Consider the following 27,461-nt stretch of genomic DNA (forward strand, 5'->3'; position numbering starts at 1 on the left):
ACGTTGAATCATTCTGAAAAATAAAATTTCAACCATCTACTATTAACTTTTTAAGTTAGGTGAGATATATACACAATGCATTCATACATGTGAGACAAAACAAAACTAAAATGACTCAGAGACAGCTAAAATAGATTTTTTTGTTGCTCACACATTTGTACATACACATAATATGACCGTGCAACTAGCTGACCCAAGTCGAAAGCATCGCATTCGTGCTTGGTTGTGGTGGTTTTAAAATCTGAATTTTTCAACAGCAATTTCTCGAAAAACTAATAATGATATTCGTTTTTTTTTTTTTTTTTTTTTGCCAAAAGCGGCTAAAAAAAATCTAAAATTATGCCGTGAAATTCAATGAGTTATTCACATATTATAGCATTGTCACTTAAAAACACCGTTGAGAAATAAAAGATATGCTTATCACAAAAATCAATCAAAACTAATTTAAGGGTGACTGTTCCGTGAATGCAATATTTCTTTTACTTTGTACTATAAAATGAAAATTTGTTTTTTTTTTCCTCATCCTGATAGAATAAAATTTTAAGTGTAAAAAGTTTTCGAATAGCCCTAAATTTCTGAAACCCGAGGAGGCATCAACCCAAACTACCTCAGATTTTTCAGACTCAACAGTACTATCTCATTTAGAGCCTTTAGAGTAGCTTGACTAATGCAGCAAATGTGAATACTGTCCACTTCTGACAAGTTGAGCTCTGCTGCCCGAACGATGAAACAATTCCATTTGTTTAAATAGAGGTGAGGAAAAATGGCTTAAGAACTTAAGCGGATTTAGTTGGCAGTGTTATTGCCCATTTCGCGAAAAATATATATTTCAGGTAAGAAATAGCAAGGGGTACAGGATTTTCTTCCAAATAAAGGAGTTGCAATGGTAGCCCAACTCGGCACCTAACAATTCCTCTTCTTACTGATTGTTCTCCCTTGAAAAAAACATACTTACTCAAGATATAGCTCAACTTCTTGGAGCTGGACAGTACCTACATGTTTGTGTTTTCATGAAGAAAAAACCTGCATATTATATACACTCATGTTTGAAAATTGCAACACCAAGAAGGAATTTTGCAAATGAACTGAAATTCACAGGAAATGTATAACAGGATAAGATATGGAAATGATAAGAGTTACTGAGACATTGCGCACACGTGGACCAAGTTATGTCTTCTGATGTGCGGCGTAAACTCTATAAAAAGGGCTGTAAAGGTTTTTTGGAATCATTGTATGATTATCTGCCGATGGTTGATGTTTCTCTAGTACTCAGTATACCTCGTCCAAAACGCAGAGCGTCATATAAATGAGTAACGGAGTTCGAATGAGCCGCACGATCTGCATGCGTGAGGGTAAACTTACGTATAGAAAAATCAATGCCCGCACTTAACGTAATGCCTGAACTGTGATGCATATTTGTAAAAGATGGTAAAAGGACGATGAAATTAGTCGAAAGACTCGCGCCAGCCCACCCAACTGAACGATGCCACGAGATTACAGACACCTTTCCTAGCAGTGCCTAGCTGTGATGGATCGTATAGCATCTTCTCGTACACTAACACAACGTTGGAGTATGGCTACAGGTGCCACATTTGCTGCAGCCACGGTTTTTTGAGGTCTGCTGCGCCAGGGCAGACCTCTCTCTCAACCATTGTCATTTCCGGCTTCAATGGGCCAACAAACGCACCAAATTGTGCGTGAACTAACAACAGGTCATCTTCTCGGATGAGTCGGGGTTTAATCTGCAATATAACAATGAACGTGTACCCGTCAGACGTTACACATAGGAACGTTACCTCCCCCGAGTGTGTAATTTGACGTCATACCGCCATAACGCCAGGCATCATGGTCTAGAGCGCTTTTGAATATCAAGGGCAGTCCCATCTAGTCCAAATTATGGGTAACCTCAATAGCGACTGCTACTTTGGGGACTCTGACGCCGGAAGTGCTACCCTTTCTTTAGAGCATACCTGGTGCAGTGTTTCAGCAGGACAACGCACATCCACATGTTGCACATAATGTACAAGTGTTCTTCGTTGCACGACAGGTTACCTTATTTCCTTGGCCTGGCCGTTCTCCGGATATGACGCCAGTCAAGCATGTCTCGGAATTGCGTTGTTCAGAGACTCGCCCATGTGTCTCCTCCGGCAGTTGGCATGGATGAACTTTGGTTTCAGATTGAAGCCATATGGAATGCTACTCCTAATCATGACATTCAGCACCTCTATGATTCGATGTCAAATTGTGTACATGCTCGAATAGCTGTGCAGGGTGGCTGCGTTCGATATTAATTTAGGCCAGTTATTTTTATTTCATTGATCTGTAATTTTGATCGTTTATTTGTAGCACTATGAGTAATATGTGCAAAAATTTTTATTTCTTTCCAATGAGTTCTTCATGTTGTTGCAATTTTCTCAAACATGAGTGTGTGTGTATATATATATATATATACAGGGTGTTACGTTTTAACCTGCAAGACCTTTATTTTTGCAACCATTAGTCCTAGATGCATACTTCCAATTGAAAAATGTTCAAAATCAGATGCAGAATTTAGGTATTGAAAGTTTGAAGTGAAAATAAAAATGAGTCAAAAAATACAAAATTTAACTTTTTATACCAGCCTCAGGTCCGCTAACTAATGTATTTAGAGTAATAATCTCTATTGAAAACTACTACTGACACAAAAAACTTGACAGTTGTGCAATCAAAACTCAAGGAGATATTCCATTTCAAAGTTTTAAGGGACCATACAGAAGATGAGATTGGAACTTATCACCCTTTCAGAAGAATGACAGGTTGTCAAAGTAAGAAAAACAATGTATTTATATTTTTCATTGCCATTCAAAAATCAATGAAATGTTATGCCATGATACGCAAAAACACTACAAAACCTCGAACAATTTGAGAAACTATGCTCTATGTACACATATCATTTTAAACACTTGTTAGCTGCTATATTTTCCCCAAAATGTGTTATTGACAGCGAGTGAAAAGTGGTCTAAGTCACAAAACACTGGGTTTCATATCTTGGTGAATATTGGTCGTACTAATTTCAAACTTTTTTTGTTGGAATTATTTTTTAATGGAGATTATCTCTTTAAATATAAGGGGATCTGGGGTAATGTAAAAAGTTTTGTATTTTTTGACTTATTTTTATTTTTACTTCAAACTTTCAATATCTTAACCCTGCATCTGATTTTGAACATTTTTGCAATTGGAAGTATACACCTAGGACTAACGGTTGTGAAAATAAAGGTCTTGCAGTTTAAAACAGAACACCCTGTATATTGAAATAATATATAGAGGAAAATTAAGAAAAGTCAAAGATGGGCAAAGCAGCAAAACAAATGAGCCAGGTAAATATTATAGTTGAATTATTTGAAGTGCAAATACAGAAAATATTAACACAAATAAAATAGTAAGCACACTAGATTGCATAACAAAATAAATTAAGTAGATGAAGCCAGAACTCATCAGCAGTGGAAGCTTCATCTTTGGGTCAAAAGACCAAAAATTACCCTAAAAATGAAATTATTATCAATGTTTACATAAAGATTTAAAAGTAAAATTATATAAATTATAAAAGTCATATTTCAATGCACACATACATTTAAAGAAAGTAAATTGCTGATACAGATATTTGAGATCTTAAAACAAAAATTCAGTAAAAGTTTACTGGGATCACATTTTTTAGCCAAGTGTTTATGAAAATCCTAATGAAGAATGTAGTAAAGCAAAACATTGCTTGAAATGTTTAAACATATGGTAGAAGTTAATAAAGAAAATAAACATAGAGTGAAATGTAATCCTAGAAAGAAAAAAAAGCCTAGTGAATTATAACAGGGATATTCATAATCAATAATACAGCTTTTGTAACTATATTTGAACAATAGATTATTGCTTTATGAATAAACGTCTGCAGCCTAAATAATCCAGATACTAAGGTCATCTGGAATGCTTTTGTTCAATGACTTTACATCTAGAAGCTCACTTTTTTGTATTGGCAAAAAGGTTCCTTGAAACTATGAAACAGGCATGCAATTTTTTGCAAATTTGTGCATTTAATGTTGTTTATCCAAATTTTACTTTGTAGCACAAAGGTATTTATTTCTTAATCGAGATGCACTGCTGCAATTTTTGCATAAATACAGTCAGTGAAACCTTATTATCTATCCATGCATAATATTTTGGACAGACTTTTTATGAGCACATACTGATAAATAAATGTTTAAAATGCTATATTAATAATCATTTCATTAGAAGATTTTTAGCTAAGCTGAACATTAATTTCAGAAAATACAAATAAGGTTCAACATAAAGAATAGTACCTTGTGAGGTAGGAACTTTTAACCCCAATCCTGAATCAACATTAACAATCAGAGGGTCAGAGCCATGATCATAGAGACAACTATTCCCTCTCATACAGAAACCTTTTTCTAAAAAATGAATGGGGAAAATTAGCTTTTTTAAAGATGTTTTCTCTCAGTCCATAGACTAAAGAGAAAACTAATAAAACAGGAACGCCTCTCATTATTTATAGTTAATGCACCAAAACATGATTGAAATTTTCAATCACATAAAACATACAAAATTTATATTATGATTTATGAAAAAGTCACAATATAATATTGTTATGAATCCTCCTTCACTTCATGTGTTCTTGAAAAGATGCCTTGAAAACATATCATTAAGTTCAAAAATAACATCTGTCCAATGTATAGGCTATTTATAGAGGAGGGTAACTGACCTATTTTAATGACTTCCTCTGTAAATGGGTCATCTGTAATCCATACAAAATTGAGTGAATATATCTTCTTTTCCAGAGCCGATGAGAGGCCATGTCAGCCTAGTCCAAAACTAGGGGCCCATCCCTTGAAGAGGCCCAGCACGGAACAAGAGTAGTATAAATTTTGCAAGTTTTAGGGATGGAGGGGGCCCAGTGACCAAACTGACTAGGGACTTACCTTGGCTCTCGTAATTTGTATGCCCAACTTTCTTAGATGTAGAAGAAAACACACAAGACTTAGATTTATTTCTCGGTACTACAGGTAATGCAGCACTGCTAATTATATTTGATATTAAAGTCTCAAAAGACTTGGTCATCAAGGAATTGGATCATCTATTGATGTAGTAAACTGGAGTACAAGTTGCTAACACATTTTCCACTTCACTTTAACTATTGTCATCTGTAGCAAGCCCATTGATACAAAGCAGAGCCATAGAAGAGGAAGGGCTAGGTCTTAGCGCCTCGAAAGTAGGAACGGAGGGGGAAAGTGCCAGTGACGTCACTAGGTACACTCGATCTGGGACATTTGTGTTGTGCGTGCGTGCGTAATTCCTCACTCTTTTCCCGTTTTTATGTTATTTCTTGAGGGTTAAGCTTCAAAAAGGAATGAAATACAAGGGTAAATGCTTTGAGTCCCATCGACAAGTTAATAAGCGATACGAAAAACAGTAAACCTGATTAAAATCTACAATACAAATTTTTAGTTTCTCTTGTGTAGTTTTGGATATTCTTTAGCCAATATTCCTGATTTAAAGGGGTAGAAAGCGGAAATTTCGCACAATAAAATTGAGCTTATAAAGAAATGAAAATAATTTACTGTGCTTGTCAAGTTTCCTCTCGTGTGTACATAATTTTGTTAGTTTAGGCTTTAAATAATATTAATAACATTGTTATTTCAATTTTGTCTCAAATAAAATGAAAGAGATAAGATTGATATAAGGAATAATTAAAACATATTTGAATTTCGCGATACCATTTGAATCTAAATACTGCCGATATGTTTTAGAGAAAATTATTTTTTACGAAGTAACTATAACTCTGAGCAAGAATCTTAACAAACGTTGTTTTTGAAAACTGAAGTAGAACCTCATTAACCTGGACTAATATAGGATCCAGGTCATCTAGATTGTTTAAAACGACTTAAACAAAACAACCTTTAAATTCAATCAATGTACATAAGTAAAATACTTGAACACAGTAAAAGTTGTATTTTGAATTCAAGAGAATGAAATATAAAGCTGCATTAAAGAAAATTAAAAAAATAAAAATACAGCCTTACAAAAATACATTATTGTACTAACGCGTTCTTCATTTATACCGTATGTACATTTAAATGGTTTTCCCAGATTAATGGGTGTTTACTGAAATTATTAATCAACATTTTATTCACTTCAATTTATAAATAACGTATTGAAATTTAGCAACGTAAACCAAGTTTAAAGTTTCAATGATTATCGCCAAATTTATAAAGCTAACTTATTTGTAGACTGAAAAATTTCTTCATGTCTGAATTCTACAAAACATTACGTTATAGTAATTAATTGAAATCTTTCGGAATATTCTACAAAAATTTTTCTTCTGTGATAAAGTCCATTTAAAAAAAAAATGTCGGCGTACCTTTTGTAATCAGAAAGTTTTTCGTTCAAATATCGGATTCTTCCAAATGTTCTTACGCGAGAAAAAAGTTCAACAGCTTTTTTATATAGGTCGGGAAATTAGTCTTCCAATACAGAAGAACAATTACCGTACTACCCCGCATTATTCGGCATGCCGGAAAAAAGCGAGGTTGACGCGCCCGCCGAGAAATTCGAATTGTCCGGCATGCTGGATAATTCAGGGTTTATTTCGCATTAAAACAAAAGTAAATTTTCCCGTTCCGGTCCAATCAAAAGTCAAACCACTGTAAGTAAAAAAATAAATAAATCGCGAAAGTAACCTTTTTTCAAAATAAATGTGCATTTCATATAACATGTGCGTGCTATTTATGATAGGACATAACTAATGGATTTGATTACATGCCAATAAAGTAATCAGTTCAGAAACAATCATCGTTACTGCGATTTATTCATATTTTTTTTTACATAAAAATATTTTAGGTTCCTTTCAGAGAGGTAAGTTTAATTTTTATTTATTGAAGAGCTATGGTAAATTATTTAGCACTGGTTTAGGGGCGGACTCTTACTGCTTAAATGTTTGCTTACATAGTTTCAATTTAATTTTTATAAAATTATTTGTTATCAAACAATATTTTTCTTGTTAAAATAACAAATGGCATTGTTAGTAAATATTTTCACAAAATTAAACTGTTTGTTAATATCAATAAGATATGAAAAGAATTCATATTCATTTTTAAGCTGATCATATATTTTTTATATTATTTTTTTTTTCCTAACCTCGATTTTTCCGGCATGCCGGAAAGGACCAGGCAAGTGTTATTGAAAATCTGGTAACCCCCAAATTTTGCGGCATGCCGGATAATGTGGGGTAATACGGTAACTGGCCAAGCTTTTGTACAATCACAAAAACACTAATAATAATCACGATACAGTGCTCATTTTACATGCGAATTATTAATTATTTTAAGCATGGGGATACAGTGTTCAAGAAATTGTTTAGTTAAATCTATTGAATAATATTTACAAAGAAATTTCATGCATTACATCTAGATATTGTAATTTTACGGTTGAAGGAAACTTATTACGGTCTCACAGTGCCGTTAATAAACTTATTAAATATCATTAACTTGCAATGTGACAGGGTTGAACCAAATCCTGCATTAAAAAATAACTTCGTACACCACATTTTATGAAATTTGCCTAGCTCTTTATCTTAACTTTTTAAAATTCTTCCTCCAATTATTTATTGAAGCAGCTTCAAATTTAGTATTCCATAAAAAAAAAGCATTTAAAAACAGAAAAGAAGGTTGTATTCTCAATTTTTTGATGTGTTTTGAGCTCTTTGAAAATTTTGAAGGAAAGCTTAAGTTTCCAGAACTTTTTCAGTACTAGGCCATCAGCACGTGAAGGCATTTTCAATACTTTCAAATATAATTACACACAAATATTTTCGATTCTAAAAAATGTGACCTTTAATGTCTACTTTAGCATAACGTGGAGGAAAAATGACCTGCAACTGATCTAGCGCAGGAGCATATTTCTGAAGAAACCCTAGACAAATGTTATGAGACATTTCCAAATTAAAATCAAACCTTGAAAACAATATTCATATCCTTATTCATAATAAGTGATTTTTAACCTTGTCTGGGATTGGCCTGGGCCCCTTCAACTGCTTCTTTAACAACCCTTGTACAGAGAACAAATTTTTAAATTGTATTTTAGCTAAGGCATACAGCAGTTCTTTGGGCACACACACACTGGATTGTCCCGCGTAAGGCCCCTAGTCCCGCGGAGTGTACCCGATGACGTCAAAAACGAGTTTTCTACTCTCGCTGTCCTTTCGGCGGTGGAAGGGAAAGATCAAAGGATTGAGCTAGCCCTTGTAACTTTTATGGCCCTGGATACAAAGTAGGGATATTTCATTAGGTGGCAAATTGCAATCATCAGTAATATAATTGGTAGACTCCTCAATATGACCAGGAGTGGGCCATAGAGATAACAAATCCCCAAATCCCCATCCTAACTGCTTACATTAGAAAGCTCAGCTGTAGGACCAGGTGCATCAAACTAATTCTAATTTTGAGTTCTGTCACAGTTCTAAGAATGACATATCTTTAACAACCAACTGCTCATTTCTATTACAGCTACAAAATATTAAACTTGACCTCAGGGATGCTCTGATTGAGACCTGTCAATTAAGTATTTTCTTTTTACTATGTACTTCATACTGATCCTTGGAATGTTAAATTTTAGCAGTCGTTTTATATAGTGTTTTATGCAACAATGCATCTTACACATATGCTTCTACAGCCTGTAGTGAATGCTCTCCAAAACTTCCCATTGTTGGAAGCATCTAAAAAATTCAAAAGGGAACGATCCAGTAGTTGATGCATTGTAACTTCAACAGTTGACACCTAGGTCAACTATCGGACTCGATGGTTTTAAAATGTGTTATGATAAAAGGTTTCACTCAGAAAACTCCTGAATAGCACTTAAATAAAGTAGCATTACCATATTATATTACTAACCACCAGTTGATATCCTATGTCAACTGTTTAATATTATGTCATTTAAAGTTTTAATAGTAGACAGGGTACCCAACAGAGCCATATTTTTGTTTTTGGTTATCTTAAACAAATTTTTACCCAATTTGGAGTCTGAAGAAAAGAACTAAAGGCTTTTTTGATCAAAATTCTGAAACAAGGTCTCAGTTTGCTGTGCTAACCTCCCAGCTGATTCTTTTCATACTCCTCGTAATCTTGTAACACTGTGTCCATTAAGGAGCACTACTGTTAATAAATTATCCCATTCATCAGGGTTGGCAAGTTTTTGCCGAGGTGGTTAAAACCGGCATGGTAAAAACCACTTTCTGCCACCTTTGCGGCAGAAACTGGCAAAAACTCACGAAATGGCAAAAAATTAATCATTGACACAAAATAGAAAATACATGGAAAAATAATTGTTAACCAAAGCACAATCAGTCGTTACATTCCAACAAATGTTACATTGTTTGAACCCTGCAGTTGCCCCTTCGAAAAGGTGGTACCAGAAATCTAAATAGTTTTTTCATTTAATATGTACAAATGAGGAACTTTAGAATATTCTTGCAACAGAAGAGCTAGCAGGCAATGCATCAAGAAACTAGCAATATTTGTGAAACTTTCATCTATCGTATTTTTCTTTAACCGGTCAACCATGCAGTAACTGGGAAAGCGAAAGAAATTTGACTGGAAAAATAAGTTTCGAGAAATGGAGTCATTTTTTTTTGCAAAGTTGTGACATTAGGTACATGCAAAATCTAGGTTAATATTGGCAAGTAAAATTCTGACACTTTCTTCCTGAAGTATATGATAATTTCAATCACAAACAATTTAGATGAATCCTCTTTCCTAAGAACCCGTATGATTTTCGTCCTTTGTTAGATTAATCCAAATATTACAAGCATCTGAAAAGCTCTCTCTCTAAACTAAATCAAGGGCACTAGCATAGGATTTTATTTTTTTACAATGATGAAATGAAGTTTAATATTTTAGTTTATTTAAACGAATATCATTTAGTAATTACTTTAAAAGTTAACTTCAGTTAAAGTTATTAAAGATGCTTTTAAGTTTTTGCAAGTTTCTGCTGGTTTTTACTGTACATGACCAGTTTGCCACTGGCACGGCAAAAACTAGTTTCTGCCGGCAGAAAGCCAACCCTGCCCCTCATACAAGCTGATAAGCAAAGCAATGTGTTAAAAGAGGGGGGGAATAACGTTTTCTTATTTTGGCTGCATTTTTGTGCATAAAATGGAAATGAAATTCTCGTAAAAAAACTTCATCTTAAAGAAGTGCAATTGAGATACAGAGACAACTTGGTATTGAAAACACCAAATTATTTTGGGACCAAATGAAAACTTCAAGATAAAGGAATGTTCGAGTTATAAAGCTTCAAGTTATCGAGAGTTGACAGTATAATTGTTGTGAAAATAATATGTCGATCGTCATGGTCCACTTGGGATTTAGAAGGGTACCATGTGGTCCTCAGAAGTGAAAAAATTGAGAATCACTGATTTATATCATTTCCATTCTTTAATTAACAGAATTCAATGCAACTTGATTTCTATTTTTCTTTTTTTTTTTTTTTTTTTTTGCAATTTTTTTCCATATTTGCCATTTTAATCCATTTTTGGCATGTTCTTTTTTATTCACTATACCTTTTTGCAGGAAAAATTAACAACCCTGCTGACACATTAGTTTTCAACTTTGAATGTAATGTAATTTATAGATTTCTTGCAAACTACAAAATTACACAGATATTGGTGGATATTACACATAACACAGAATCATAGGAATATTCACACAGCTAGCCTAAAATTTAGTCAAAACATTTAAAAAAATCAAACAAACTCTTCCGTGGTACGCCCATCATTGGGGTGATCAGAGAGGTCAATTGACCCCCCCCCCCCCTGGATTTTATAAACATGTAGTTATGCATTTTTTTATGCATTTTGTTGTTTTTTTCCGTTTAAAATGTATTGATTACAAATCCTTTGTCCCTCCCCCAGAAATTTTTGAAATGACAGGCCTGGTATGTGACAATCTTGCCTGAATTGAAGCTATTAGTTTAAAGCACAGATACATTACCTTTGAAAAACCAGTTGTTTTGGCACTTTTTTTAAACAGTTAAAACATGCTCTTTCCTAAGGTCAATAGAAAATCTTAGAAACAGGAAAGGTAAAATTACTGGTGTTAATCAAGGCAAAAGACAATTTAGGGAGCTAAAAAGTTAAAAGAGCTGAGCAAGGTTCTTTTGGAGAGTCAACCTATTTCATTACACTAATGAAAGATGCCAACTAGATTAGCACACTTATCCCTTCAAATACGCGTGCTCAAATATTAGGAGATCCGACAACATTTCTTTTTTTAATACAGTTGAACGTGGTTAATACGAAATGACAAAAGTTTACAAATTTGTTTATATTAGATGTTATTTTCAACAACCTGAATAGGAAAAACTGTTAAAAAGAAATATAGAAATGCATATGAATTGTTCAGTCCGAAAATCTGGCATTTCTACTTTCGCCATATTGAAATTATTATTTTTCCATTTCAACTGATGTGGAGACCCTTTCAGCTTTAAAAAAGTCATGTCTTTCAAATAATTATAGAAAATATTAAGCATTGAAGTTTCCATATAGTTCGAAAATATGCTATGTCCTAGAGATGACTTGTGCTCAAGGTAAACTTGAACCTGTACTGTATATACACTCAATAATATACCAGACTGATACAATCATGAACCACATCATTAAGATCACTCTTATATGATTCTTGTAATAACAGATGACTGTAAACATGATTCTTGTAATAACAGATGACTAAATATGATTCTTGATTTTGAAAGTTGGTGGCTAGAGCATTATAAGAAAATTGTCATATCAAAATACTCGTATAGAAAAACAAGAAAAGAAAAAAACCTAATTTCAGGCATCTTATTACTACAGCTTTACTTAGGAAAATTTGACAACTGGTGAAGTGTAAGTATAGAAATTTATTGGGAGTTTACGCAAAGTAATGTTTGCTTTGTCAAGAAAAAGTACCATAAAAGTAGTAAAAAGTATCATTGTCAGTAAAGGAGGCATGTTCTGTAAAATTTGCCATAAATCACAAGAAAATTATAGACATTAAGAAAGTGTTAAAATACCAAGTGATTTTTTGGGTTTTTATGAAGGAGTTTTATTGTAACAATCTAGAAGAGGATTTCTGGACTGAGATTTAGTTTGGCTTTTAAATTTACTTTGTTAACTGTTAATTCTATTATAGCACAAGAAATATTCATTTGAATCTATTTAATTTGTAATATATATGGGTGATTCTACAAATACAGGAAACTTTCCAATATGTAGATTTCAAAAAAATAATTTAACAAAAAAAAATCTGAAAAAAATCAGGAAAGTACTTTATAGTTTGCATAATTAAAATAAAATATCAGCAGAGCTTAATTGTTTGTATTTTATTGTTTTTTTGTTTTTTTTTTTGGATGCATGTGAATGACAAAATGGACATGTGAATGACACAATGGGTATTACTGAAATTTTTTAAGCTATCAACTGTTAGACATGATTTTCAAATATTGTACTGTCAGAATTAATTATATAATATTGGGTTGGAACTAATAAAATTGATTTAAAAAAAAGTAAATTTAATAATGTACTGTAAAAGAAAGAAATAATTAAAGAAAGAGTAGGCAAATTAATCAATATATTTAAGAAACAGGTATTGACTGAAGTGCAGAGCTAGTTTCTGCCACCCAGGGCGGTCTATATCATATATTTAATAATATTGAATACAATCTAATACATTATATATACCATACATTATTATTTACCATATTACCATTATATATACCATATTTAATACGTTAAACCATCAAAAATTATTAACTTCAAATTGAAAACTTTATTTAAGGAGGAAAGGACACTAATTTAGGCTATCTTCTAAAGTCACAGCTAAAAGTAACGTTTGGGGCGAAGGGGGAGGGGGGGAGGGCTCTTTCGAAACTTTATCAAAACTAGAAATGTAAAATTTCCGGAAATTTTGAAGTGGTGGGAAAAAAAACGGTTTTTTTACCGGTTTTTTCGGGAAAATTTGGAAAAAATGGAAATTTTGATTTCTTTATGAATAAAATTAGGGTTTCTTAATAGCTCTGTGTTTCTTGGAACATATAAAGGGTTGAGCATTAAAAAATATATGCTATCCACGCATCTTCTTTTTCTGCTTGACAGAAATACACATAAAGGTACGATTAATCAGAAAGAAAAACCTTTTTGTTTTATAACTGAGAGCTTTCATGGTCAAACACCAGAAATAAGTCCAGTCGTCATTCAACCATTAATATTGGGTAATGTGTGATCAATCATAAAAATTATATTTTATATTTTAGATTGCCTTTGAAATTTGAAATATTAATTGAAATTTTTGACTTTCAAACATATTTTTTTGTTTGAAAGAAAAATAATACAATATTACTGTCTGAAAATAAAAGCTATTGACTTTTGATTTTTTCCAACCCAGTCTAAGTCCAAATCAAAACTAAATTGGTTTTTCTTAAGCTGAACCAAAACTTAAACTGGAGTTTCAGTTTATTCATATGGCCGTGCTAAGCACGGTAGTAGAAGTAGCTATACCAGCACTTTTGAACAAAACTGAATTATTAGAACCAAGTTGTTTCCTGTTTTGTATTTTACATAATTAATAAAATGTTTTAGGGTCATTTGATCAAGAACTTAAAAAAAGAAAAAAGAAAGAAATCTGAATCAAATATATGGAAGAGCCAAACTTTAAAACACAATATCTCAGCTTGAGCCCAACTTCAAGTTCCACTTTTTTGCTTAGCACGGCAGTATACAGAGTGCGGCAAAAAAAAAAAAGATATCGGACGAAAATTGTATCATCGAATGGAAGAAAGGTAATTTCATTTTAATAAGCGCCTAATTTATTTTTGTCTCTCACTTTATTAGAAAATAATTTACAATATATTTCCTAGTTTATGTGTTGTTTTTCGGTTTTCTCACAATTTTAAATAAAATACCTGCTATTTTAAGTTGTTTAACCAAGTAGTTGAACAACAGTTCGTTTGCTTGTTGTGCCTCGGCAAACAGTATTTGAAACAGTATGTTGCTTTGAGTGGCTTGGAAATGATCCTCGATGTCAGGAAAGTTGACAAATTGAACAATGAACATTTGAGTTAATCGTCAGGTCATCCAAAAGTGAGTTAAATGAAATTCTCGGGTTTCCAAGAGAGCAGTCGTTCGTAAGATGGGAATTTGTGACCGATAAGTGCGACTAAGGGAAAAAACAGCTCAAACAGAAGTTTTACGAGTTCCAAAAAGTTCAGGCATTTGTATGACTCCAAAGATGCCAAAAACGTTTGAGACGGACCGCAAGGCCACGTTGAAAGATATAGTATTCAACCAGCTCATATCCCCTATGGCCTGGTCTGTAGCCAAGCACCTTAAAAAATGTTAAATATCGCCAAAATCCGAAATTAGGCTTGGTCTGTGATGGAATCAGCACAAGCGAAAAAAAAAATAGTTTTTTTGTGGATGAGGGCAGTAAAATGAATAAAAAAGTGAACCAGAAGGACATTTTAGAAGTTATTGTACTTCTGCGGGCCTAAGGGCACTTCAGCAATGTAAACTGGATATTTTCCTTGAACTCCACGCCGATTCATATGGGCAAAAAGATTTCCCCCCCCCCCATGATATTATCTTTTGAGTGGACGCTCTACTCGCTAGACCTCAATCCCATTTATTACACTGTATCGTCTATTTAGGAGTCGAAGGTCTACCCTTAACTACACGTAAGTTTGAACTCTCTAAACCAATTGCTTTATAGAGAATAGGATTGACTTGTGGCCCTTGAATGAAAAATTCAAAAAACAGTTGCATCTCTGTAGTACTACAAAAGGCTGCTAGTTTGAAACCATATAAATTTATTTATTGCTAAAGGTCTACTCATATTATTTTTGTGTTTTGTTAATTTATTCATTTTTAATAAAGTTTCATTTAAAATTGCTTGCCCGGGATTTTTTTTTTTTTTTTTTTTGCCGCACCCTGTACATTTTATTTGCTTGAAGAAGGAAAATAAATTCTTCACTGAGGTTATTGGTTTAAGCTTTTTTGCAAAAGTATTATCAAACTTTTTTTATCTATGTGCAAATTATATTATCATACAAAAACTTGCATTAAGGTTAGACAGTATTTTAACATAAAACGGAGGGGGGAGGAGAATTGAGAATTTAAGTAGAAAAATTTTCTAATCATTTGTTTCTGAAAATTTCAATTAAAACCCTGAAAATTTGAAAAAATTCTTTTTTTTTTTGTTCAATTTTTCCGAAGTGGAAATTTACTCCTTCGGAAAAAAACGTTTTTTTTTCCATTTTTTTCGGAAATTTTCCGGTTTTTTTCCCCGACTGTTTTCATCTCTAATCAAAACTGTAGTCAGTTTTAGCCTTAGTTGATATTAGTAACTTGGATTCTTTTACAGAAATTTTTCTGAAAAATTTAAGCTTTAAAAATAATTTAAGTCAATCTTAGAGGATGCTAAGGAAATGAGGAAGGTTCAGGGGTTCAGTGCAAACATTGAGAAGCGCAGTTTATTCATTCTAAAACCTTACATTTCGAAGAATTTTTTTTTATTTGCCTCCAGTTACTGACAAAAATAATGTTTCCCTTATTTAGATTTTTTTCTTATTAAAAATACAAAATTACTGCCTCAAAAAGTATGCCCACCGGACTAACCGCCCCCTCCGCCCCACTCGAGCTATACCACTGCTTTTTTAATCATTTGAATTAAATTACAGTTTATTTCTATTTATTGCATAGTATAAATAAATAAAATACACAATGTTTAAGAAAATATAAAGCACTGAGGAAAAAATCCAATAAAGGAAAAAAAAGCGCTTGTTTGACGAAAGCACAGGATAAGCAGTCAGATGATTAAGAATAAAATCATAATATTAATTTTTCTATGAATGTTATTTTTTATTTTTATAAGGTTAATGTGCCAAATGTACACAGTCCAATACTTTTTTCTTTGGAAGAATAACTAAAAATCAAAACTAAAAGTTTGCCAAGAAAGAGAAAATAAGACAATGTAAGAACTTAAAAAAAAAAAAAAAAAAATGCTAGATATTGAATATTAAATAGATATTAGTTACTGTAATGGAACAATTGCACAAAACTAAATTGTCAAAAATATTAGGGATTTAGGCAAATTTTTTAAATAATTTATTTAAAATCTGTTACTAAGGTATTTAACATGTCTTCAGCTGTGATTTTAATGTGCCAAGTGATAACAAAAACTTTATTAAATTTGTTGTAAAGGAAAAACCTCAGAGTAAAACTAATCTATACCAATGTTTAATAACATAAATATTTACAAATATCACAATTTCTTCTATATTTAATCTTATTTCATCATTTCCATGGCCTTTGAGTCATCCACATGTCTCATATTGAGACATGTGAATGACATAAGAAAATGGGCATGTGAATGACAAAACACAAGTACAGTAGAAGACCGTTATAACGCCGACCTGTATAACGCAATTCTCTATAAACCGCACTACTTTTCAGAAGTAAACAATAGGTTTTGAAGTTTAAAAGATCCCTCTGTTTTGCTTTGCAAAAATAAAAATTGTTAGGCAAAATAATTTTGAAAGTTTTTCATCTTTCCATCTTATTTCAAAAATTTTAAATTGAAAATTAATACTCATAGTAAACAGAAAATACCAGATGGCTCTTGAAAATGCAGCTGTTATGCAAACCATGAAGCTAGCAGAAGTGCAGGATTTTGATTTTGAAACATATTTATTTGTGAATAACTAATTGTAATATTGGTGCTTTAATACTCATTGCAGATAAAACTCATTCTGAAGAGCTAATATATAGGTATATTCTGAATATTAGTTTCAAAATTTGTGAAATGATCTATATAACGCAAAAACCTGTATAATGCAAAAGCTCTGGTCCCAAGGTGTGCGTTATAATGGTCTTCTATTGTAATATGTTCTCATAAAGTCATATCTGAAGATTTGTAGGATTAACTTCAAATGAGAACTTACAAATGTAAGATTTAGACCTCCTTATTATCAAAATTTATTTACATGTACATTTTACTTGCATTCTGTAGGTCATGTTAATGATCAAGATGAAAAACACTTATCTTGAAAGTTGAGTTTAACGTGCTATTAATCAAAAAAAAAAAAAAAAATGTAGAACAGCCAAATCAATCTTTGGTCAGGAATAACTAAGCTCCATGCTTCTTTTTAAGATGTGTTTCCAGATTTTCAAATAAAACATTTCAGTGAAAAATGTCTATACTTTTCAGACATGTGGATGACTGATAATCACTGGGACAAAGTTCAGATCAATTTTTAGAGATACTATTTTTACATTATTTTGATTTTCCTTGTGATTTACATCTTGCACACATACACAATCAAAAATAAAAAAAAATCCTCGGAAAAAATTACTTTTTTTCTTAATCTAGATTCTATAGATTGTGAATATTACACCTACAGGACAGGGCATGTGGATGACTTTTCAATGTAATACTTTATTTTAAATGAATAATAATTAATTATTGACATTATTAATGACCAGAATTATAGTACTAAGGATGCATAAAAATATTCCCAATAGAGTTTTTCTTTTTTTAATTCAAAAAAAAAAAAAAAAAAAAAAATCAGTATGGAACACAAAATTGCCTGTTTTTGTAGAATCACCCATATAATCCATTTTATTTCAAGTTTTCCAAAAATAATTATCAATATTTTTTCCCTTATTAAAGTAACGGAAAGTGAGTTTCAATGTTTTGCCTAAAAACAAGACATCTCTAACAAGTTTTTGTGCTGAAACAAGAAGCGTTATAATCACATAGAGGTGATATAATCTTATAGTCAAAGATCCCACTAAGCTTGACCTACCCTCATTGACTTTCCTAAAATTGTTACCATAGATGAAGAATAAAAGTTGTAAATAAAACGTGAAAGAATTTCTACCTTTTTCATGAGAACTAATCAGGTTGCCAGAGTTGAAAGGTGCCTAAAAATAAGTAATTTACCCTCATTGAGTTTCCAAAAATCGTTATCATAAATGAAGACTAAAAGATGGAAATAAAATGCTTAAGTAAGATTGCCTATCTTTTTCAGTCCGCTAATTAGGGTTGTCAGGGAATAAAAGGTTTTCAATGAGGGAGATAATTTACCCCTCATGAAGTTTCCAGAAATTGTTGTCATAAATGAAGAGTAAAAGCTTTAAATAAAATGCTAAAGTTTGGTTGCCTACCTTTTTCTGGTCCATAAGTAGGGTTGCCAGAGACTAAAAAGTTCCCAAAAATGAGAAATTTACCCTCATCGAGTTTCCAGAAATTGTTGTCATAAATAAAGAGTAAAAGCTGTAAAGAAAACATTGAAGTAAGATTGCCTACCTCTTGCATGTGAACTAATCAGGGTTTCCAGGGGCTAAAAGGTACCCAAAAATTGAGTAATTTACCCTCATAAAGTTTCCACATAAGTAATATAAAAAAAAGTAGGTAAAAATATTGCAAAGCCAATGGTTAAGGGTTGCCCAAGTGAAAATGGTCTAATCATAGGGTTGCTGTTGTTCGAAGTTTCAATATTATTTACAGCTTTCACTCCTCCTGTATGGTAACATTTTTAGGAAACTCGATGAGGGTAGGGCAAGACTAGTGGGATTTCGCCCTGTTAGGTAAAGAGCCATATGCTACTGTATAAAAAGTGAAAACAGTCCTATATATCTGATGGTTATTGAATAATTTAATTTTCTCTCTCTCCTGTCAAATTAAATTTGATGGAGACAACTGGTTCTCAAACTCCTCAATTCATATCTATATTCGAAAAATAATTTCTACTCTTTTATCATCACTAATACAAACATTGAAGTCTAATTACATTGAGAAAATTTAAACTTACTTTTTAAAACTTAACATATTTGAAAAAAAATTCTCAACATTTAGTTCTTATTTAGACCCATTTAAAATCCCCATGACAGGATCCCCATGCCTGACTCCATCTCTGAAAAGCATACAGTTTTATTTCTAAGCAAATTGAAATTCCCACAAGTAAACAGATGCATGTGCTTTATCCTCTATACAAAAAGGTTCTGTTTACACTTCTAGATACCGTTTGAGCATTCTACAACCACATAAATCAGGGTTCATACTCATTTTTAAAAGTAAAAATTAAAGACTTTTTAACGACTCTCAAAAAATTTTAAGGATTTTTCTCTTTTCTCCATACACACCCCAACATTTAGCTGTAAGCCTTAGGTTCCACCGTCCGGGGGGTTCGGGTCCTTCAAAAAAAGAATTCTTAAAATCAAGCAGAAAAGGGATGAGATCAAAACAGCCCTCCATGACATTCCGAAATTCAACAAAAAATGATGAATTAACCAGTTTCAAAGATAATAAGAGAGTTTTTCCCTATTAATGATGCTTGAAATGATTGGGTAGTAGTTAATACAATACATGGCACATATTGTTCTTAAAACATAGCGTTTATTTCCCAAATTTCAGTCATAAAAAAAGATTAGGAAAATGGTGATAGCTGTAGAAAATTAGTTGTATATTAAAGCATTATTTTTTAACATACATGATAGGAGTGAGAGGCAAATTGAAGGAAAATAACTAAAATCTCTTTTCTTCAAGATATTTAAACTAGTGTTCTGTAGGACTCGACCGATGCATCAACCTGGCCGATGCATCGGCGCCGATGGTTCAACAATTTAGCCATCGGCATCGGCATCGGCGGCCGATGCTAACTTGCAGGAAACATCGGCCCATCGGCCTTAAAAAACATCGAAAAGCCGAAGGAATTGGCCGATGTTTTTGGAAAAAAAAAGGACCTTTGTTGTTTTACTTTTTAATACAAAGTAAAGTGAGTTATTGTTTTCACATAAAATTGTTTACTTAAATTTCAGTATGAATTTTTATTTTAATCACCCCTGAAAGAGTTTTTAATACTGCATTCAGGTACCAAACAAGTTAATTATTGCGATGTTTCTTGCGGTTGGATGTACGTAAGTATCTCTCATAAGTCATAACTAAAAAATGGTAAGCTGTAGAAGGCTAAATTTTCGCGTGTGGGATGTGCATACGTTCCAGTTGTGCAATTCTCTTCTTGTTTTCAATCGGATGTTCTAAAAAGCCTATTTACTCATTTTTTGTGGCTATTAATTACTTATTTCAAGGCAAAACTAATACAGCGCCTCAGACTGACGATCATTTGGTGATATATTGCCGAATTAGAGACCATGGAAACAAATATTTGATGGCTAAACCGGTTTTGTTTCATTTTGTTAGATTCTCGTTGAATCGACGGTAATTTTTAATTTTTCGATATTTGTAATATGAATCTTTTTTGTATCGCTTCTGCGGAGCTACAAGTTTGGGGCTCGTCTAAATACATTTTGGGGCCCTATTTCTCTATCATAGAAAATGTAAAACATTTATCATAAGCATTTTTGTAACTCGGGCCCCTACGGTTATGGGGCCTCTCGTGCAATTGCAATATTTGCTATATTTTAAATTGCGCCTGCGCGTCAAAACAAACTCGGGTGCAAGTTTTAAAAGAGTTTTTCTGCTCAATGTTTATGATTACTTTGAACTCTATTTTTTACGACTATTTTTTGTATTTCTGAGAACACTTGCGTGCCCCTCCTCCCACCCCCTCAATTTCTGAAATTAAACTGTAGTTGTACTTTTGAGTTGTTTAAAAGTAACACCATTCATAAAATTAGAGTTTTTTTTTTTTTTTTTTCAAGCTTTATTTTTTGTTTAGGAAAAATTTAGAGAATTAATCTAACAAAATTGATTAAAGACGTTTTGAATAGTGACATAATTCGGAAATCAAAGGGACTTTTGAATTTTTTCTTCGTAAGTGCTGAAGTAGATTCAGAAACTCTTCCGAGGCGTTGGTGGTAGCGGTTCTGTACTAAAAAAATGAGGCCAAAAAGTTTAATGTTGTGAGTTACCCCAAAATCAAAGGGTGACCCTCCTAACCCACCCTCGTCGTGTCAAGCATTTCTTACATATTTAACGATTATTTATTTTGGTCATGAAATGTCATTTTGCGTATTTCTTATATTTGTTTCACCTATATTTCGTAATGCGAAATCTTTTTTGCATCATGAATAGCGATCGATTTTTTTTTCTGTTATAAGTAACTATTTTTATGTATTTATATAAAATCAATGAATAAGTTATTTTCGTTTTCATCATATTTTTAATAGTATGTTATAGAAAAGTTTAAAGGATTTTCTATTATGCAATTTTTTAAATTTCAGAAAATTATTGTTAAATTGAAAAATTTAATTTGAACTTGTTCGTAGTGCTTCATAAAAGATTAAACAATCAAATTATTCAATATTACGTGTGCAAACATCAGATCAAGTAGTATATGTATTCAGTTATTAACTTGGTGTAAATATTGAGTTTGTTTATTGTAGTTGCGTTTTAAGAGCCTTGTTCTTTTCATGGCTATTTCTTTTTTCAGCAAAATTTATGTCACTCTTATAGCTTTTATGAAAAATGCAAACTTTTCTATTCATAAATTTTAAATAAATATAAAAATATTCCTAATATGATTTAATATTGAAATTTACCTGTTACCTTTTTTGTTTAATTTGATGACTAAAAAATGTCTACGTGCAATTTTTCCACTTTAATTGCGTTATTTGTTGACAGTATTAAAGTTTTATTCTTAATTTTCATTTTAATGATAAAACATAATTTAATGTTTTTTAACTATGTTTAATGTACCTAAATCCATACATTTTGACAATATTACTGAAATCTTAGTTATATGTTCAATTTAAAAAAATCAATTGGTTATTAAACAGTCTCTTTGTTTTTCTTCCTTTTTTTCTTTCTTTCTTTATTTTATTCTTTCCTTTTTTTTTTGGTTGTTCTTTGTCTCCCATCATACAGCAGTCAAAAAAGGAAAAACATAACTACACCCTATACAGATTGCACGTACTAAGACCCAAAAGTTCGGGGAACAAGCTGTATAAAACCTTACCCAGAATAATTCACATAACCAAAGCACATCCACCTTAAAAGGTCGCCATGAGGGACTATGATACTTCTTCCAGCGTTCATATAACTTTTGGAAACACTCATGGAAGCCATTTTTCGCTACCTTCTGTGATGAAGCTTTATCTTCTCCTGACGGAAGAAAGCGGCGTCCATGCAAATCTTTTTTGCAGGGAACAGGTAAAAGTCATATGGAGCTAAGTCCGAAGAAACGTTATGTTATTTGTTTGTCATATCAGAGTATTGACAAACCAAACCGTGCGTCCTCAGCATGAAAGTCGCCTTCTTCCTCACGATGAAGTTAAAGCCTTACAGGAAGTTGCGAAACAGGCTGCCAGTGCTTCTAAAAGCTATACGAAAGTTGGCAGAAGTGCATAGTCGTTCAAAGTGACAATTTTGTAGATAGATGTGCTTCGGTAATGTGAACTATTCAGGGTAAGGTTTTATACAGCTTGCCTCAAACTTTTAGATCATACTACGTACGTATGAGTTTTCAACTTACTATTTCATTACGTTTTTGAGTGACGCAAGTTTACGCGGATGAAGACATCGCATCACAAGTGAGTTTGCGATAATTAACTAAGGATGAGTTCAAAATGGAAATTTCGATCATCTATATGTTCTTAGGTACATATGCATGTACAGATGTGGCGAAAAAACTTGTGAAGTTTAAATTGGGTGATCGTAAAATATAAATTTAGGTCGAAATCTGATATATATATTTTGTGATTACAATTCCTTATTCGTCGAAAGAAAGTAAAATGAAATGAATCAATGATTCTTTAAACCTGACAATCTTATCAATTTATTTCTGTTAGATTTTTTTTTTTTTTTTGCCATCGGCCAACAACATCGGCCATCGGCAATCGGCCATTTGGAGGAAAACAATCGGCCATCGGCCATCTTTGAACAATCGGCCAACAATCGGCATCGGCCCATCGGCCAAAAAATGCCATCGGTCGAGCCCTAGTGTTCTGTTATTATTGCTTTTGATCTGTTATTGTTACTAAAATCCCATTTTGAACAAATTTGCTATATTGTACTATTCCTGGCAAGTTTGTTTATTTCTATATAAATTTAAATTTTGAAAGAGAGGAAGCAATTTCTAACTCCTGAGGTTGATGAAGCCAGAGTTCAATCTTGGCTGTATCACTCAATAATATCAATATTTTTATATATTTTGGCGGGAAAATATTTTTTTTACAAAAACATTTGAAAATAAACACACACACACACATATATATATATATATCTATATATATATATATATACAGTAAACTCCCGGTTATCGGTGGTCGGTTTATCCGCGGTTCGGATTATCCGCGGGTCTTTTCACTACTTTTTTTTAACAGTCACTAAATGCTCTTAAAACTTTTGATTGGGTTATTGTTCGCTTTTAGCTTTTACATATGTATATTTTTTACATTCCATGTTAGTAGATGGAACGTAGCAATGTTTTTAGCTATAATTTAAATGTAAGTGTGAGTGTTATTCATATTTTTTAGCGATTGTATATAGTAGTAACGTCTTTTACCTATTATTTGGATTATCCGCGGTTACCGTGCCACCCTATTCTGCGGATAATCGGGAGTTTACTGTATATATATGTGTGTGTATATATATATATGTATATATATATATATATATATATATATATATATATATATATATATATATATATATATGCATTGTTTTCTAAACTAAATTTAAGAAATAAAAATATTATTGAAATAATGAAAAAAATAAACAGATATAAAATAGTAAATGTTAAAAAAACCTTCCAACATTTAAAAAGATTGAAATATTTGCAGGATGCAAAAAGATTGAAATCTCAAACAAGGCAAGCAATTTTCGGCGAAGCACCTGTTTAACGTGGTTGGCATGTCCCCAAAACATACGTTTTTGGCAGATAATGCAGAGGATAAAGATTTGAAGGGATAAAAAATAAAAAATAAGAAAAGGGGGACCAAACTTGATACAGTTTTAAAAAAATTAAGGACGTTTTCAGAAAATTAAGGCCTTTTTAAGGGTTTTTTAGGGACCTGAATTTTGCTTGATGAAATTAAGGGTTTTTTAAGGAAGTACGAACCCTGTAAATGGTGGATTATTTTCACAAAATGTTACGGCATTCAATCACCAAACTTCTTAGCAACAAACTCAAATTTTCAATGGTTTTAGCCAAAATTTACATTTTTATGCAAGAATTATGCGCGAAATTTTTAATTAATTAAAAAGCAAACCTAACTTTACTAGCAAGACGTTCATTTCAGCAGTTATTTTGTATTAACTGTGGTCATATTAAGAGAGAAACTTTTAAAATATGCAAAAATTGTCCACATGTGTCCTACATGGGATACATTTGGACATGCTTGTAGCGCATAGGGACATCATAAACAAAACATTAATTATTTAAAATGGCAAAAGGCAAATGACTTGAATTCACCAATTTACCAATTAATTTTATTTTATTTTATTTATTTATTTTTTTCCCCACCACTTTCAGAAATATTTTGAGCAGGGTAGGAAATTTGAGGTGCCAGACATGTCAAAATTTAGAAGCTTCACATTTCCCTAGGTAGAAAAATGACTTTTCTCCTTTACTTGTAAAGACATGCTGACAACTTCATTCACTTCAATCAACAGCATACTTCAATCGTTCAAACTGACCGCCTAGTTCAATCCTAACTTAATTACACAGCTTATACAGAAGCAAAGCATGAAAGCAACAGACTTGGTTAGTTATTTAAAAATTGGTTAGTTATTAAAAGCACCCTATTTCTTAATTTTGTGCAATAACTTGTTGGCATAAGGAGCACATTCAGACTGTTCGCATGTGCCCCCAAAGTAGTGTCCAAATGTGCCCCATAGCTAGATGCTTTATAATTTTGTTAAATCTAGCCTAGTAGTTTTTTTTTAAAACAAATTTGGTTAATAAATCATTGTACTCAATAAAAAGGCTATTTACTTTTATAGAATAAATTTTCAAAATTCAGTGTGAAGGTGTATTAATTAGTGTTCAAACAAATTCAGCATAAAATACTTAAAGGATCAAAACAGCATGATCAACACAACATGGAAAATTTTACAACAAATTGATTCAAAATTTCTTGGGAAGTGGATCATTGGTGCAATCATTAAAGCATAATTTTTCATAATATTCATATCTAAGTATTGAGTGATGGCTGTCTCCTATGATGTCCCAGGTCATCTCGTACCACAGTTACTGTAAAGGCCCCACTAATTCGCTTAAACTCATAGGCTGTTCAATTTGCTGTCTTAAGTGATCCCAGATATGCTGGATTTTTGACAAATCAGCGCATCATGCAGGCCACAGAAGGTGATAATGTGGAAGAGAAAGTCCCTTGATGGCCTTGCAATTTGTCACCCAGGAGTGTCCTGTTAAAAAAGGGCTTCTAGAAGCCCCACTATGAGTGTTAAAATATGTGACTGAAGCATGACACTAATGTACAATTATGCTGTCATGGTGTCGAGGATCAATATTAAAGATAACCATGCTTCATACAGCATAGCAACCCATAATATTACACCAGCTGTGGGTGTGGGGTGCTGCTGAAAAACAAAGGCATTATTTGGGAATGAGCAAATGGTTCTCTATAAGCATACAAAAATGTGATTGCCAAAATTTTATCAGGAATTATCACTAAAGACAACCTGGATCCATTCCACGGCAGTCAAATCTTGTTAAAAACTACACTACTCCAAGCGGAGGCCCAAGTGTATGTCCTAATAAAACCATTCAACTACACACAACACCCACAGCTGGAGTGACATTATGAGGTGCTACAGTATACAAAACATGGCCACCTTGAATATTGATTCATAATATTCTGGCAGTCTATGTTTGTGTCATGCTTCAGTCACATATGCTGCCACTCATGGAGGCCACTCACCCAGGAACCATCGTTTAACAGGACAAGGCTAAGTCACACAAAACAAAGATTTCAGGGCACTTCCTCTTACACATCATCAACTTCTCTGGCCTCTGTGTGATGCTCTAATTTGTCACAAATCGAGTATATCTGGGATCACACAAGAGGGTAAATTGGACATCCAAAGAGTTTGATCGAATAAGTTGCCCATTTAAAGTAACTCTGGTGCGAGATGGCCAGGACATTGTACGAAATCCCTATGCCTCAATGCTCTACTATACCGCCTTATACATTCACGCTGGAGGTGGCTCAGCAGGGTACTATATTTTCTATTCATTCGGGAGTTTTCCAGTAATAAAAGATCATTTTGCTTCCCTTTCTTATATCAATACTGTTCTAATGTATGTAAAATTTGGTCTTATTCTGAAAACTCCTAGTAGGTGCATCAATTTTTTTTGTTATAGAGTGTGCATATATATATATATATATATATATATATATATATATATACAGTTGAACCTCATTTTACACGGGGGTTACGTTCCACCGAAATGCCGCGTAAATCGAAGCTGCGTAAATTGAGACCTAATAATACTGTTTCCGTAGATAACAAAATGCTTCATTCTAGTGATTACTAATGGTATAATAAGTTTTATGTGTACTTATATCGACTTTTGTGCACAACATGCATAAAGAAAACATAAATTAATTTCGTGTTCTGTTGTTTATAAAGAGGAGCTGACTATGATAGTCTTTTGGCAGTCATTACGAATTTTTTTCTGTAATTCTTTGCAGAGCATTGACACATCCACGATCACTTGCATCATTTCCATGATCGAATCTTCCTTCACTAACAAATCAGAAAGATAGATAATTCTATTGTCAGATCATTTTAATTGCCTAGTAATGGCTCAAAATTTTCAATGTGAACGTTTTTGGTTGTGCGTCACCGATGTCGGTATCGTGGTTGGTTTTGACCTCCTTTGTCACTCCTAAAAGCTCTTCCTTCAGTGAGTTCTGAACTATGTAAGTTTAATAACTTTACTTCTGGAAAAAGCTCTGGAACCAATTGCATAAAATGTCTCCAGTGGCCCAAGCTCGATTATTAGCACGCCAAAATGCAGTTGATTACACGTAATCTGCAACCTTTAGGAGTTCGGATTTTGAAAGAGGGGAAAATTTTATCTGTTTGCATTGCTGCATCCGCGTAAAACCAAAACTCATTCGCGTAAAATAAAATAAAGGTGTCAAATCTTAAACCGCTTATAATCGAAACTGCGTAAAATAAACCCGCGTAAAACGAGGGTCTACTCTATGTATGTATGTATATGTGTGTGTATATATATATGTATATTAGGGTGGTCCTTATTTTTGAAGTTGCAGATATTTTACGCGACGCCCCCTCAATTTGTTCCATTGTACAAATAAATGATCCTTGCAAAATTTAAAGTCAATCCATTAACATTAACACGTGCCCCTAGGGCCCCCTTTTTTGAGTTTCGAAGAAAAAATTGCGGATTTTCTCATTTTTATGTAAAAATATTCTAACGTTTTATATTTAAAGTAATTT

At 32.6% G+C, this 27,461-nt stretch overlaps 1 protein-coding gene across 1 annotated transcript in view; it reads right to left on the bottom strand.

Annotated features, from left to right (window-relative positions):
* LOC129219436 (RNA-binding protein 26-like) overlaps window positions 1-27,461 on the bottom strand; it is a 200,673-nt gene that overhangs the window by 100,505 nt on the left and 72,707 nt on the right. The window contains exon 7 of the mRNA XM_054853832.1: window positions 4,329-4,436. Within this exon, the coding sequence (XP_054709807.1) occupies window positions 4,329-4,436 (108 nt within the window). The remainder of the gene's footprint in view (window positions 1-4,328; window positions 4,437-27,461) is intronic.

The sequence above is a fragment of the Uloborus diversus genome, chromosome 3, assembly GCF_026930045.1.
Source record: "Uloborus diversus isolate 005 chromosome 3, Udiv.v.3.1, whole genome shotgun sequence".
Taxonomy (NCBI): Eukaryota; Metazoa; Arthropoda; class Arachnida; order Araneae; family Uloboridae; genus Uloborus; species Uloborus diversus.